The sequence below is a fragment of the Olea europaea genome, chromosome 17, assembly GCF_002742605.1.
Source record: "Olea europaea var. sylvestris chromosome 17, O_europaea_v1, whole genome shotgun sequence".
Taxonomy (NCBI): Eukaryota; Viridiplantae; Streptophyta; class Magnoliopsida; order Lamiales; family Oleaceae; genus Olea; species Olea europaea.
The window spans coordinates 5,378,954-5,395,157 of NC_036253.1; the positions used below are offsets into that span (position 1 = coordinate 5,378,954).

The 16,204-nt window shown below is 37.3% G+C and overlaps 1 protein-coding gene and 1 pseudogene across 1 annotated transcript; both read left to right on the forward strand.

Moving 5' to 3' along the window:
• The window catches only part of LOC111365557, an 8,862-nt pseudogene extending 3,422 nt beyond the window's left edge, over positions 1–5,440 (forward strand).
• A 5,427-nt stretch (positions 5,441–10,867) lies between these two features.
• Positions 10,868–14,007, forward strand: LOC111366154. Its single transcript, XM_022986842.1, is given in 4 exon segments — positions 10,868–11,642; positions 12,483–12,716; positions 13,043–13,134; positions 13,279–14,007. Coding segments are annotated over 4 exon segments (1,602 nt in total). The 5' UTR covers positions 10,868–10,985; the 3' UTR covers positions 13,898–14,007.
• Positions 14,008–16,204: the final 2,197 nt, after the last annotated feature.

Below are 16,204 nucleotides of genomic sequence, written 5' to 3' on the forward strand. Positions count from 1 at the left end.
ATATTGTTTTTTTTTTCCCCCCCCCCCCCCCCCCCTTCGTCCTTGGGATTGTTTATGATACACTGATTCGTCTTGTTTCTCACTACAGGAAGGAACTACCGAGAGCCATGGATGTACGACTTGTTGCGGTTACGCAGGAGTTATCAGCAGCTTGTGCTCGTGCAGTAGCATCTGGTTTCAATGTTGACACAGTCTCAGAGCTTCAAATATTTGCAGATAAATTCGGTGCTCATCGCCTGAAGTAAGTACTCATAAAATTCTTGGTGCTTTCACAAACAAAGCACTGGAATACGCCATCCGCATGTTTATCTGATGTGTGCCTGCTCTTGATGCTTATATGGGCACGTGTTGTGTGAGTTTCCACAGGCACAAATGTGAACTAAAAGAACGAAGTAAATAGCATAACAACTAAAACATAAGGAATACACAGTTCACCAAGTTATTTGAAATATAAATTCTCTCCCGAGTCCAATTGACCTAATAGCTTGTATGAGAAACATGAGCTTGCACAGGGCGTTTTCCTGTGTTTTTGGATTTAGTACACATAGGTGATGGAAGGGAGGGATGTGTGGGATTTTAATTTTATTGGGTTTTTTATTTGCTCGGACAGAAGTTTTCGTCAATTATGAGGATAAAAAAAGCGTAGATAAGGGTGTTGAGAAAGATACTTCTTCTAGCTGTCTCCCATTATTCCATGGGGAAACTCTTGCAGGTGGTAATCTGATTTTAAAATTAAACACAATGAGTAGAAAGGAAATGGACTTGACTCCTCTGAAATTGCCTAACTTGGACACAGTCGTGACAACTCAACGAGGGTCAAGTGTTCTGTTAGGAGAATGTTGTACTCGATTGAGTCAAGACTACTCAACTACATGGAGAGGGACAAGATATCTGAACTTGATTTATCTCAATCCCAGTTCAACGGATATTTGAAAAAATTCGAAATGAGGCCTTTCAAGCTTATTTCTTTCTCGACATACATTATTCTATACAAGGCAAATGATATTTAACATTGATTTAACACATCAATCACTTGTTGAAAATTATATCGAAATTTTGTTTTGTGGAAAAGAAGCTGGGGAATGAGGGGATAAATGATGGAGGAAACAGGCGAAAGAAAAACTTGAGGGAATAATTTTCACCACAGATAAGGCTGACACATGTATGAGGGGTAGTGTAGCAAAAGAATGATTGAAAATGCTAAATACAGCTTCTAAATTATAAGTTCTTGGATCCCGATAAGTTGTTATTGGCCTCTTTATAGTTCTATTTGCGTCAATTTCCCTACTTCTAATTAACGATATAATCTAGACCTCCTCTGCAGGGTGGGCATGGTTTACTAAAAATGATGTCCGAAACAACATAATAACTGGGGAAAGATCATTACCATCATCAGTTGCACTTTTAATGCATCATCAAGCAATATAAAAAGAATTAAGCTTCTTGTTACTTCAAATATATATTTCTTCATGTTTAAATTTCTGAAATAACACTTGAAGAATAAGTTTACCAATTTTTCTTTCCAGTGAAGCCTGCAGCAAGTTCATATCATTGTGGGAGAATAGGCCTCACCTAATCAGCACTTGGAAATCTGGACTTGATGATCAGGTTGTCCGTTCATCGTACAGGTCGGACCTGTCTATCAATGATGACCTAACCTCCCCACCACCCATTAGGCCCCACCAACAAGAGCCCATATGTCTGCAGCCCAAGGCCCCAATCCTCTTGCGGCACACTTTCAGCAGAGAATCCAGCATGGAAAGAAATGACTTAGACAAACAACACAACACGCTGCTGACAAAGAGAAGAAAGAGGAGAGCTCAACTCTTGACCAGGCTGAGTCGACTCATGTTTGTCAGCCGGCAAGGCGACTCAGCGTGCAGGACAGGATTAGCTTGTTTGAGAACAAGCAGAAGGAGTATTCAGGGAGCGGAGGGAAGCCGGTTATGACAAAGTCTGTCGACCTCCAAAGGATGTCATCTGATGTATCCTCACCCTCAACCACTGCATTGGAGAAGGCAATGCTGAAGAGATGGAGAGGTGCCAGTGACATGAGCATTGACTTGAGTTCTGAGAAGGATGCTGAAACAATATTGTGCATCCCGTCATCCGTATCGGTTTCTCAGACTAAGTCTTCTGAGGAGAAAAATGCTTGCAGTTTAAATGACACTGCTACAAATTATATTAAGTCAGGGTCAAAAATTGTCCTGGGTCGGGATGGTGATAGTGGGTTAGAAGATGCTTGCTTTAACAGGTCAGAAGATGGTTCCGAGTGCAGTAAGTCTAGTTCTAAGTTAGGTACTGGTAAAAATGATGGTTGTAAAGATCAAATATGTGGGAAGATTGAGTCGAGATCTTTCATAAGCAGGCTTGAGGATCAACAAAATTCGGTTGAGAAGGTCAAGTCTTTGCCTGCTAGTAAAAACATGGAAGAAATTTTGTTTGGGAATGAAGGGAAGTTGAAGGATTCTTACAGAGGTGAAGAACATGGGGGTGCAAAAGGGAGAGCGACATCTGAGACTCAGGTTACTCGGTCAAAGGGTCAGTGGACTCCACAGAGTGGGCAGGATGAAATTCCAGATAAGAAGGAAGGGTTTGAATCTATAGACATAACTTTTACACGGTCACAGAAGGCCACTCAGAAGACAATGGGAGACTCTGGGTCATATGAAGGCACTGATTCAAAAATTCGAGAAGCGTTTGCTGCTCTGTATAAAGAAGGGTTTGGAGGAAATTCTTTGTGTTCTCAACATGAGGGAAGATCCTTGGGAGAAACAGAGAAATTTGAAAAGAACGAATTTGCCATGTCTACGAAAATATCTGGTAGTTCAGCATCAATAGTTGAAGATTCTGGACCCCCGAGAATGATGTTCCAGATACAAGTTTCAGCTCCTGAACAGATCAAGAAGGCCTCTGTTCGGAGAGATGAAAGCAGTTTTGGTTATGGAAATAGTCAGACACAAGTCTGTAGTAAATTGATAAAGACACAGGAAAGCTTTGACTCATTATCAACACCAGCTTCGGAGCAAGTTCAAAAGGCAAGGAAGTCCAAAGGGAACCAGGAACACAATGTTGGGTTGAAAATGAAAGCAAATGAACTTGAAAAGCTCTTAGCTGAGCATAAACTACAAGTCTTTGGAGATCAGTCTAATTCTTCTGGTAGAGGCAGGTTAGATGACATACAGCATGAGTCAGCAGCAAGTTTATCCTACAGGAAACCAGTAGCAGATATAGCATCTCCTCAATTGTTTGACAGTTACACATTAACTGAATCTGTTGCTAGCTCTAAAACCTTGACGAAGTTGAAAGTTGCTTATCTCACTAAAAGGGTTGACAGCCAGAAGCATGATAATGTTCTAAATAAAAGTTTTGCGGAGCTCAGTGTTTCTGAAGGTTCTCGAGGGAAATTTTATGTTAGTTATATGCAGAAAAGAGATGCAAAACTAAGGAAAGAATGGAGTTCCAACCGAGCAGATAAAGAAGCCAGATTGAAGGCAATGCAGGATAGACTTGAACGGAGTAGAGCTGAGACGAAAATCAAATTTTCTGGATCTGCAGATAGAGAGAATTCAGTATTTAGAGCTCATCGACTGGCTGAGAGACTCAGATCATTTAATTCCAGGTCAATTATGAAAAGTGAGCAGGTTGATTTGTAGTTATGGTCTGACTTATATGGCAGAAATGATTTGAAGAATAATCTTTGGATCTATTTTGTTATTTAAGTTTACTGGAGTCCATCTTCTATGATTTTACCCAACTGTAGAAGTTTCCTTTTGACAGAAACATCAAGATTTTGGGGATATTGATGATGATGAAGATGCTTTGGAGTTTCTGAAGCTGAAGCATCTTCAGGAAGATAGGGTGTCAGATGAGCTCTCTCCTGGGAATGGTGTCTCTAGGAGTGTGCTGTATAAGAAGCTTTTGCTCCCTATAAGTTCTTCCTCATCAGTCCTCACACTTCAGCTGCTCCTGTTCCAAGGTCTCCCATGAAAGGTTCCAGTATCAGTTCTGGAATGCGAAGAATGCAATTTGAAAATCCTCTTGCACAATCAGTCCACAACTTCTCTGACTACAGAAAAAAATTACAAAGCCTTCTTCTGGAGCCATTAAAATTACTCGTTCAGAAGTAAGAAACTGCCCGTAGCAAGAGCACTAGTAAACAATCACTAATTATCAAGGAAGAGAAGTCAGGCCAATCACAATCACTGAGGGAATGATCTGGAAAGCCCAGTGAGTTCAGGGGGATAGCTTCTTTGACTCTGATGGTGATGTTCTGATGCCAATTAAGTTGGACAAACATTTTTTCTTAAAAAAGGTAGTCGTACAGGCTTCATTGCCTGAGCAAATATTACCACGCAGAAGATGCCTATGGCATCCAAACCTACAAGTGGTGAAGAAGAAAATGATGACTTGGCTTCTGGGCCAGATGACTTTGTAAATACTATTCAAGATGTAGGAGAGGAAGATTCAAAGATCATGAACTTCGAACGTTCCAAAATTTAGACAGTGGGGAATGAAGACTGAGCCTGGAATTAGAGGTGGGATAATTCTGGATCGGACTGGGCTTTGGGTGCTGACGTGCTGTACACCTTACATCCTATTGAATTAATGCAAGATTGGCCTGGGGAAAGTCGTATGTTGTGGAACTCAGGTACTCAACATCTCTTTTGTCCTAATGAGAAGTCTGATGTTGATGCAGCTGTGGAGGAAGTCCTACCTCATTGAATTCAGAATCTTTAAATCAAATAGAGAACGATGTAGCTCCAATGAAGAAGAAACGTGGAACAGCTCAGAAGCCGATGATTGTGGCCCATTCTTCAAATAATTTATCCCGTAAGGGCATGACAAGGGGAATTCAAATGGCTATTGAAATTTGGTAGAAAAAGTCGTGTGTCTGAGAGTTTGGTTGACTGAAGGAGATGATGATACAGAAGATGGATGTGATCCTGCAAACCAGTCATCATCAGATCTGAGGAAGTTTAGAATGAGATTTTCTCTAGGGCAACCTTCTGATGATAGTTTCAACGAAGGCGAGCTTTTGTTGAACAGAGGTGAATTCTGATGTTTCATTATATGTATGATTGTTAAATTATTTAATATACCAAGTTTTCCGGCTTCTGTTTTATTTGAGTTTATTTTTGTAGTATCATTTTAAAAGTTTCTTGTTTTTCTAATAACATGTGAGCTATTGTATACAGATATCACTGCATTGCAAACATGAAGTTCTTAATCTAATTTTTTTATAATCCAGGTACAAAACAAAGACAGTTAATGGCTGATACATTTTCGAAACATCGAGATGATTCAGACTAGTCCATAAACATATTGTTTCTCTCGTTATTCTTTGCAGCCATTTAGCCATTGTGATATTTATTATCTATTCACTTCTGACATCTTTTTGCTTGTTTTTACCTGGAAACTTATCCAAGTTTGCATCCTGGCGCCCTCCACAAACATTTTGATTCCCTTTCTCGACTCGTTTTTCAAAGAATCGGTGATATTCTTGGTTGCGTGATTTGGCTGAATCAGTTCTAGACAAACTAATTCTCAACGAATATACAAATTAGTCTACTCCCTTCTAACATTATTTACAACATGGGTCCAAGAATGTGTCAATATTGTGTAGCTCTTTCTGCACACATTATCAGAAGAAATATTTTTCCGAAACCATTGGAAGGGTATGCTGAAACTTGTCAATCGATCATCGACTTTGTCATGCTCTTTTCTTGACATGGCATTCTACAGTTCATCTTCACATGAACCACAGTTCCCTTCTTTTTTTTTCATCTTCCCATTATTATGTTCGAAAGATGGTCTCTTCCTCCCTGTTTCACTTGTATACAAGCATTCAAAACAATTTCAGTCATCAGAATCGTACGTTTTCATTTTTGGGGTGCCTGCATATGAAGGAACGGGGGAGGTCTTCATGGATGGTTTTTATTTGTGGGTCAGTTTTGTTTTGGCATGTTGTTCTCGAGGATTTCGTATTAAAGATCTCTCTATGTAGGGCGAAATGGAATCTAGCCCGAGAATAGATCTTTGTCTTAAATTTCTTTTCTCAATTCATTTTATGTTGAAAAGCAAAATCATCCTTAAACTTTCTCTTTCACCTCTCTGGATCCAAATTCTCACTCTTTTCTTCATCAATGATTTCATCTGCTTTTTCATTTTGCCTCAACTTTAGCCATTTCAGATAAATATCACATTATTCTTCTCCAATTCTTGCCACCCCTGTGATTTCTTTGATATAATTGCATTTTTATCAGGACTTTTAGTATTGGATAAAACATACTAGATTTAAAATTTAGTTTTATTGACTTTTCTTTCTCACAGTTCAATCTGCACACAGTTCTGTCCTAGCACCTCCAACTAACTTCAAACTGTGGGAGGATCACTTGTCTGGAAGCACAACAGAATGTGGCTCCATAATATTGTTAACCAATTCATCTAAATGTTTAAACTGATAGAGAGGTGCCACATTAATTCATTTAATTTATGTCTCAACATGTTCACTCACATGCTGGCTAAGTTTATTTTTCCTACAAAAGGTCTGACACGTGCACTATTTATAATAAATTAGTGGTCAATTCATCTAAAAGCTTAAACTGTTAGAAATGGGCCACATGTATTCAATTAAATCGTCTTCGACTAATCTATTACTGATTCTTTTTCTGCAATCAGAAAATTAATATTCAGCCAAAAAAAATATGTAAATCACTCTTCATGCTTGCATTGAAGATATATTGAGGTTAATGAGTTGCACTTGGTTTGGTTTGACAACCTAGAGACACTGGTGATGAGAACAAAAACTTCTCTTGCTCCTGGTTGGCACTTGCTGACTTCGTTTCTGCTTCTAACACCTATAATTTTTGTCTGGTCTATTGACATTCTGGCACAAACTTATATTTGAATCCATCTACTTGAGCTAAAAGATAAATTTAGCACCCTTGAGCACCATGAGCCGAATAATTTCAGTATAGAAATATAGTTCGTTTAGTTTTATTTTGCCTATATCATTTCATATTTTTCTGCCTAACTCAAGATTGCTTCTATTTGGTTTCCTTTTCCTTCGTTCCTTCTCGAACAATTTTATATGGAGTAATTTCCGGTTCCACCTTTAATAATAAAACAAAGTGACACTTAGGACAGTTGACTTGATCTTTGAGTAGAGTTGTTTCATCAGTTAGTTTACAATTTTGACTCTCATTAACTAAAGCTTGAGTACTGTCCCTGAACTGTCACTTTTTATCAGCATCATAAATATAGTACAAATATTTAGGAACAATTCTGTGTGTACTGAACTGTTCCTGCACAAAAGAAAAACCGAAAACTCACATGGGGTTATATTGAAAAATAGAAATCATCCACCTATGCATGTGTTTGTTCTGTATTTCCCTTTTTTGTACGTAAAGAAGGGTTCAAAATTTAGCCGTAGACATTTTAATTTGCGAGAATTCGTTTTCTGATCACATCGTTCATGGCCCACTGTTTCATGACTTCTGTATTTGCTGCAGGGTTTTGATTTTGTTTTCCAATTATACTAGTCTAGTGGCAAAGAAATCATGGTGCATTTCTTGAAAACTAGGTAGCTAGAGTGATGGGTAAAATTGGGAAAGTTCAGAAGAAAGGAATAACTTTTTACAGAATTTTGTCAAGTCGTGTTAGAAATCTTGATTAAAGAAAGAGTTGTTCACGGTGCAACGGTCAGAAAATGTCTACAAATGAGAAGAAAATGAGCTCCAAACAGGAGCTTGGTAAAGTGAGAATGCCTTCCATTTTTCACATGCATGCCAACATTTCAAATGGGAAAATTGCAGTCGAGGTACCAAATCTTTCGTTTATTAGCAGACTTTACCCAAACATTTAGTTTGTGCTACTCACAGTCCCAAATCTTTCAAAAATATACACCGGAGCTTCAAATGGATGTAAACCGTTCGTTTGACCGTTAATTGACTAGAAAAGTCAAAATTTGACTAATTTGGATCAAATTAAAAAGGGCAAAATGATACTTTGCATTTTTCTTAATATTAATAATTAAAATAATTAATAATAACAATAAAAAAGTAAAAACAAAGTAAATAAAAATCAAAGAAAAGAAAGGAACACTGTTCATCTTCATCATCACCCCACTCCAACTATTCATCATCACCCCCACGTCCCCCACACCATCCCAAATTCTTCATTCCATGTCTGCAATTTCAAAATCCTTTAATCTGTTTCACTTCCCAATCTCGCAGTAAATTGAAAACCCGAAGAACATCAAATTCAAACATTATCCCTACTTAATTAATTAAAATCCAAACCCGAAGAACAAATTTCTTGCTACAGTGGAATTGGAGAAATTCCACTTTCGCACCCGACACTGAGACCCGCACGATGCGAGAGCCGTCCGTCCGTGTTTGTGAGGCTACTGCTGAGCAACTCAAGAAGCGACAGAGCGACTGGGCGTTTCTAAGCCTATAGCAGTGTTGGACCTTATATGGAACCTAGAATCGTCTCGATTTCTATTCTGATTTGTAATGGTTTTTGGTAATGGGTGTGAAGAGTTGTTGCCGGCAATGGTCTCTTGGCGGCGATACTGGTGACAGGCGATGGTGCTGGACCTGCTGGTGGCTGGTTTAGGGGTGGGGGTGAAGAAGACAACCATTTTCTTTATTTTTTGATTTTTTCTTTATTTTTTGATTTTTTTCAATTTATTTAATATGGTAATTATCAAGTTACCATTTTACCCTTTCCAATTTAGTCAAAATAGGTCAAAATTAACTTTTCTTGGTCAACTAACAGTCAAATTGACAGTTTCCATCCATTTGAACCTCCGGTGCATATTTTTGAAAGGTTTGGGACTGTGGGTGACACAAACTAAAGGTTTGGATAAAGTCTGCTAATAAATGAAATATTTGATACCTCCACTGCAATTTTCCCATTTAAAATTTATGTAGTTCAGCGAAGTCACCTACCTTAATATGTGTGCTTGCTGTGCAACTTTGTGTACAATTGAAATTCACTCCTTTTCTTTATATTGGCATTCTAATTAAGAACTTTATATCGACACATTTATTCTGATTTTACAGGTCCAAGATTGTTTTACTCGATATCGTCATTCCGGTGCAAGGGAAGCGACTTAAAGCCTAGATAATTCTTTTCAAGAAGAAATGTCCACTGTACAAACTCTTGGAATTGCCTTCCTCGTGATTATAAATATGGGACCATGCTACATTCACACAACCATTTACACAATGGTTTACACTTGGCTGCCAAAAAATTGTATAAATGATTGTGTACAAATAGTTTTATCCTATAAATATGTCAGGAATTCGTTGAAGTAGGTACTACCTATATCGTATATGCACATGAGAACAGTATTTGTATACATATATATTCGTGGGAAGGAAATCGAATCGTCTTGATTTGATTTCAATTGATGCTCATTTTTATTTTTATTTTAATTGAAATTTGGCCTTCGCTGTATCTTGGAGTTGGCCCACGCAACGAACTTTCCTGGTTGGGCGCTTTACGCCCTTGATTCATAGAAAGAAAGCATTCGCAGAAAAAAAAACTTCCTCACCGATGAAAGTGGGAAATGTTCTTCATTTTAGTTATGCTGATACGCTGTATATCTTTATGAACTTCTATGGTCATCCTTGAGATTTTAGTTAGATCTTGTAGTAGTTCAAATAAGTATATTGTATTGAGCGACTGGTTCCAATTCGTGGAACATCAATGTGATTTTGGCAGTTTAAAGTACTTACGGATCGAACTAGATGTGTATTAGAGCTCCTCTTCATGTTTTGCCGCTTCTGTCTCATTTTGATTGCTAGTGGAACTGAGATTCACCGTTGTGGCTGTGGCTTTCCATAAGACTTACTGATGTCTAATATAGATACATTTTCTATTGACAATTAGACGTGCGATTCAATCGGGGGTTGGCAGTAAGGAAAAAAAGTCGTCTTGCACTTCAGGCTTCAGGCCTTCAGCTATGGTAAAAGATTACACAGTTCTCAAGAGAGAGGCCACAAGTGCCATATAGACTCATCTGAAACCATGGTTTACTGAAGGCCGTCAATAAGTTTATGGGCAGAAGCACCATTTTCCATTGTTCACTGGCTAGCTGTAATCAGAAATGTGCATCTTATTGTTGTTTTCATGACCATCAAGTCATGGAAGAAACTGGAAATTATTATGTTCTTGTCAAGCTTGCTTTGCAACCGTCCTGCGATCAAAATGCTGAGCCAAAGAATTTGAATGCTGCAGTGTATGTGATTTGTGTTTAGTACAAAATCTAGATTTGATCGATTTTCTTGAATTCATCGACCTCCAGAGTTTTAATTAACTTTGAATAGAATTAAACGAGGAAACTGGAATCATTTGACATTCCTTGGAAAGCATCTCTAACCGACTTGGACTTGACTTGATTGAAGAAGATTACGACACATTTTACCCGCTCGGTGGGTTATTCTGTAATTGATTAGGATGTTATGACTTCTCCATCTTCCGAAATGGCTCCATTTCCTCTTCCTGGAAATAGAAATGCAACCTGTAAACAAGTCCTGACATAATGACCATACTATCCATTCAAAATGGTAAGAATATTTTTAAGGCATTATTTCCCTGTGAGGGTAAAGACGTGATTTTGAATTAATGGACAACGTGGGCTCATTTTCTCTCATTGTAACTTGGCTTAAAAGTCAAAGGGATGTTGGAGTCCTACGTGCCTCCCATGTAAAGGCAAAGGCAAAACCATACACACTTTGTGGTCGCCCACTATTTTGCTACCTCATCATATGGTTCTCAACCTTTTGATTCCCCTCTCCCTCTAAAAAAAAATCTGTGTTTTTGCTGTTTTCTTGTTCCTCCCAGGTATGCCATGCTTCATCATTGCTCGACATTTCTGTCTTATTTTGCTGTATAAGGATTTGATCCAAGTTCTTGGGCTTGACTTCGACTACTTATTTAATAAAAGCTGTCATCTTTTGAAACAGGGAAAAATGGCATCTCTTACACCTGGCGTGCTAGTTAAACTTCTTCAGTGTATTAATTCCAATATAAAAGTTCGCGGGGAGTATAGGTCCAGCCTATTACAGGTAATTAGCATAGTGCCTGCCATAAGTGGATCAGAATTGTGGCCAGATCATGGATTTTTCATGAAAGTATCCGATTCTTCTCATTCGACCTATGTATCACTTTCGAAGGAAGACAATGAGCTTATCTTAAATAACAAGTTGCAACTTGGGCAATTCTTCTATGTTGATAAGATGGAGGGTGGAACTCCAGTTCCTATATTAGTTGGGATTAGGCCTATTCCGGGGCGACATCCTTTCATGGGCAACCCAAAGGATTAAATGCAAATGTTAGAGGCATCAGGATCAGATAGCCCTGTTCAAGTTGATCAGGATGGTGTTACCAACTCAAAATTGAACGAATCGGCTGAAGCAAAAGAGGAAAGTGCAAAAAATAAACTTGTCATTAAAGAGGAGAAGGCAGGTGTTGCCTCTAGGTATATGGATGGTGTGTTAACACCAAATACAAAAATCAGAGAAGCAGATCAAAACTATGGAACAAGAAGAAATGAGAATGAGAATGATGGAGCAGCAGGCAAGAAGATTGGACTTCTGAAAGGGAAGCAACACGAGCTTAAAAGTCAGGTAACGATTTTGGTTACAAATATCTGATTCTTTCCTTGTAAAGACTTTTCCTTTCGCGCATTCTATCTCGATAATGGAGTTGATCCTTCATCAAGGTCCCCTGTTTATGCGTTTTCAGTTTTCCTTTTCTTCAATTTCTTTAGAATGATAGGTCTACTTCTAGCCTACTCTATTAAGGTCATATTGAAAGTTAGACTAGAAGGCTCGGATATTTTTCAATCACCTCATTACATGTAATTTTTCAATAATCTGCTATTACGCGATCCTTCTCAAAAGCTACCAGACAGTGGAAGTGTGTTTTTCAAGTGTAAATTTGTAAACTGAAATTGTCTCCCAAGTATCAGGCAAGGACCATGACCAAAGGATATGCTGCTAACATTTCTATCAAATGGTTACCGTGAGCACAATGTTATGTTGCCAAATCTGGAATAGAAATAAATCTCCATTTTAACGGCATTGTTCTGAAACTATATCACACATAAATTACTAAAATAATCCTGCCGTATTCTTCCTTTTTTTCAATCATCATGTATGCTATTTACAGAAGATATTATCCAGATTAATAATTCTGCTATTGGTAAATGCCAAGTGATTTGATTTTGTTAGTATTCATTGCTTCTTTGAGGTTATTTACATTTTCTGTTGCACAATAAATTGTGGGTGCAAATTTGCATACCCGGTTCTTACCCGTGGACTGCAAGACTGTAATGGATTGAAACAGAAAAATGAATTTCCAATGTCTAAAGGTGGATAAAGCATGCAAATAGGTGCAATAGTTTGTGTGAGTTCTTTTGGCTAAAAGATCCAAGCCAGTTGAAAACTTTTAATATTGCATTACAGACACGGCCATCAAGTCCTTCCCGCACTCATCCTGATGCATCAACACATAATTCAGATATAGATGCTTTTAAAACCCTGGTGGCCCGGACATCTTCAAGATTGCGAGAAGTGGAATGCCCAGCCAAACAAGAAAGCGTCGGCATGAATTTTTTGTCAAATAATAACAACAAAAAGCAATCTCCTGAGGCAATATCTTGGTCCAAATTGCCAGCCAATCTTCTTAAACCTGGAAAGGTACATTTCTTGCCTTAAGCATCTGAGGAAATATCCAATACTCTTAACCGAATATCATCTCATTGAACTTGCTGTTGTCAATTTTAGCACTAATACAGCAGTGCAACTGCATTATCATTCTTATGATTCTCAAGAACATTCTAAGTCGATTTTATGTTCTGAAGTGGAAAAACATTGGCTTATAAGATTTACATCATCTCATTATGTTAATTTTGACCATCTATCTTATATATCAAGCACTGAAACAGATAACAAAATGTATACAAGTACTAATTTAATTTATCAATTTTTGTATTATATTCGTCATTGGCCATTATTGTTACCAGGGAATGATTAGAAGGAAAAACCTAGCTTCTTTGGTATTGGCGGAAGCTCAAAAAGAAGCAATTGCAGCAGAAAATCTTGTCAAGTGCCTCAGGTAATTCAGAGGTTGATTTAAAAATGTCATCTGTTCATCATACATGTTTGAGCAACATATTTATTACTCTTGACTACACGCTAAAAGAGTTGGATTTGAACGATTAAATTTTCTTGTCATCTTCCTTTTTTTTTGGTTTTTCAGCATGTTTTCCTATCTTTGCTCATCTGCCTCGCCAGAAAACCCCCATATCTACCTTAACAAGTTCTTTACACTCTACCAACTTATTGAAAAAGAAGATGTTACAATTATAACAAAGGATGTATCACATAATTTCTCAACGAATTTATCATTGGAAGATAAAGACAAATACAACAGAAAATCAGGTTCCTTACAGGGCAGCAGTATGACAAGAACTCCAAGGTCCTCAATAGAGCTTAGCGGGGCTGATAAATTAGAATGGTCAAAGGGAGGTGGTTCCACAGAAATTAAAGAACTTAAGAAGATTCTTCTACATGAATCACAATCCTGGTTTCTCAAATTCTTGGACAGAGCACTTGATGCTGGCTTCCGGCTAAATTATCAGGAAAATAAAGGGAAGGAAAGCTTTGCACGTTTTCTGGAACCAAACAACCACATTGCTACCGCATTATCACAGCTGAAGCAGGCAAATGAATGGTTAGATAAACTGAGAAGCAAGTTGAGCTCAGAGAAAAATGGTTTGCTGGAGACTGTTGATAGCTTAAAGCAAAAAGTTTATGCTTGCTTGCTCACTCATGTGGATTCAGCAGCATTAGCATTAGGAAATAGAAAGCTGGTCTGATTGTAAGTTATTCGAAAAGAATGGAATGGTATGTGTTACTATCTAAATTATAATTTATTCATTTTCTTGCTTTGTATTTCATGACCACCTTAATCTATTTCACTTCATAAGTGGGCTATCACATTCATAGATAATGTATCTATGAATAAAGTTTGTGTATATAAGAAGAATGAAGTCCTTAAAAGTCACCAACCTGTAAATACCTGGAACAGAAGCATAAATGGAGATATACTCTCATTGATGAAATACTTGTTTGAACTTTGAATGATTGGCGTGCATACTAATATCTGTGAAGCTTACTTGTAACTCTCTATTGCCTCTAGAAATACTTGCGCTGTCTTCGCTGGTGCCAGTCTTTCCATGGGAGAAGGCCATAGCTAGAGATACCGGGTACATGCCAAATTCTTAGATCAAGTTTTCAGTAAAATGGCATGTGCCCTGCTTCTCCCGCTTCAGTCACTCACTTCCCAAAACAGAATGAAAGACTATTCTGAGAGAAAGCATAATCAATGAACTTAACAAATGTCCAAGAGAAAGTTATGTTATAGCTACAAGAAACCTGAATTTATGTTGGCAAAATACAAGTGCAGAAGTAGATTGATTGAATTAAGCTTTTAAATATGCTTAATATATCAAATCAAGCTAGTATTTAAATATGCTTAATATATCCTACACTTCGTTGTAATTTATATTGGTGGAACCCCACAAATAGCACTGGGAAGCCTTTTCTTAAGGTTGAACCCCAACCTTGAGGGGCCCCACTACCTCGTTTCTAGGGCTTTGTGAAGGAGGTAAATCGCGAGATGTGCCCCAACAGGTCAGGGAATAAGAGCTGCTTGTACACCGCGCTTACAAGGAGTCCAATTCCAACTGGGAAGCCTTTTCTTGGTTGGATAGGTGGTTGATCTTAAGGGGGTTACTTGAAAACTCAACCACTATCATCTTTTGTGTTCTTTAAGAGAATCCAAAATGATTTTGAGAAATCAGCTAAAACAGCATCTGATTTTCAAAGAAACGAGGTTGGTTCTACTACTACTTCTACCAGTTGCCAACGTAAAGCTTACTAAGGCAGCTTATACCCACTGTGGCCCAAGAACAAGGTTGTTGGTAAAGATAGGACCAATTATGACCAGAACAAATGCTCATCACTGAAGTATCTAATCAAATGGTGCTGAATTACTTAATGAAACAGTTGAGGCTGTTAGAGTGGATTACACGTTTATCATTTGAATTGTGTTGTTAACACAAATCCTTACTATCAACTTATTTGAAATCGGAACTTTCCATTTTAGGACGCTAACTGTTTTCAAGTAATGCTATTCATATCAATAGTGATCATAACCAAGGTGGTAGTTGACCTCCTCATTTACTGTCACTGTCCTAGGCAATGAATCAAGGGGCCCACTGATGGTATAATAGCATTATTCTTTGTTTTCACCAACAGAAGATGATCATTGACATGAGTTGTTATTATGTACATTAAATATTAGTATGACAATATAAATAATACAGAAAACAATTATCATGAACAGTTTATTCATACCGCTGTGCATGTTATCTTCCACTACCAGCACGGGTAAAGGAAAAAATATAAAAACAATGTAATAACAATAATATTAAAGAGGAAATACCTTACAATTATTCATTGCGATTTCATACTTTGGTATCTTTGTACAATGACTCATTATCAACCTTAAAAATATATCTTTCTCAACATAAACAATGAGGCCATCATTCATCATCTAATCTATAATGGGCTGCGCAATCCATTCTTTTACAACGTACATTGTAAAAAAATATTGTGTCTACCGTAGCATAAACAACCAGAAGATTTAGTGCCAAAGTCAAAAGCTTGTAAATCAATGGATATAATCTACCATTTTTTTTTTTTGTCATAACTAACTTATCTATGAGAATACTAAGGCCATTCAATCCTTAAACATTTTGTTAGAGAACATATATTTTTATAAGTTTTTCAAGCTGATTATCAAGTGTCAAGAGATTTATTGTTGAGAAATCTTTTGATAAAACTCAGAAAGTTGAATCATTTTTCTTTTTCAAAAGCAGATAACGAATTTTGTGGACATAAACAAGATACATAAAGAAGTAAACTTGGTATTTACCTCCAAGAAACCATTCAATTCTTGAAGTTGCATATATATGACAACTTAAAGGCCTTGTTTGAGCTCCTTTTTTTTTTTTTTTGGAGAAAATATTTTTTTAAAATGATGTTTTTTTTAAAATTGTAGTAAAAAATGAAAAAAAAATTGGATTAAATAAAAAAATTTTTTTATAAAAAAATGTGTG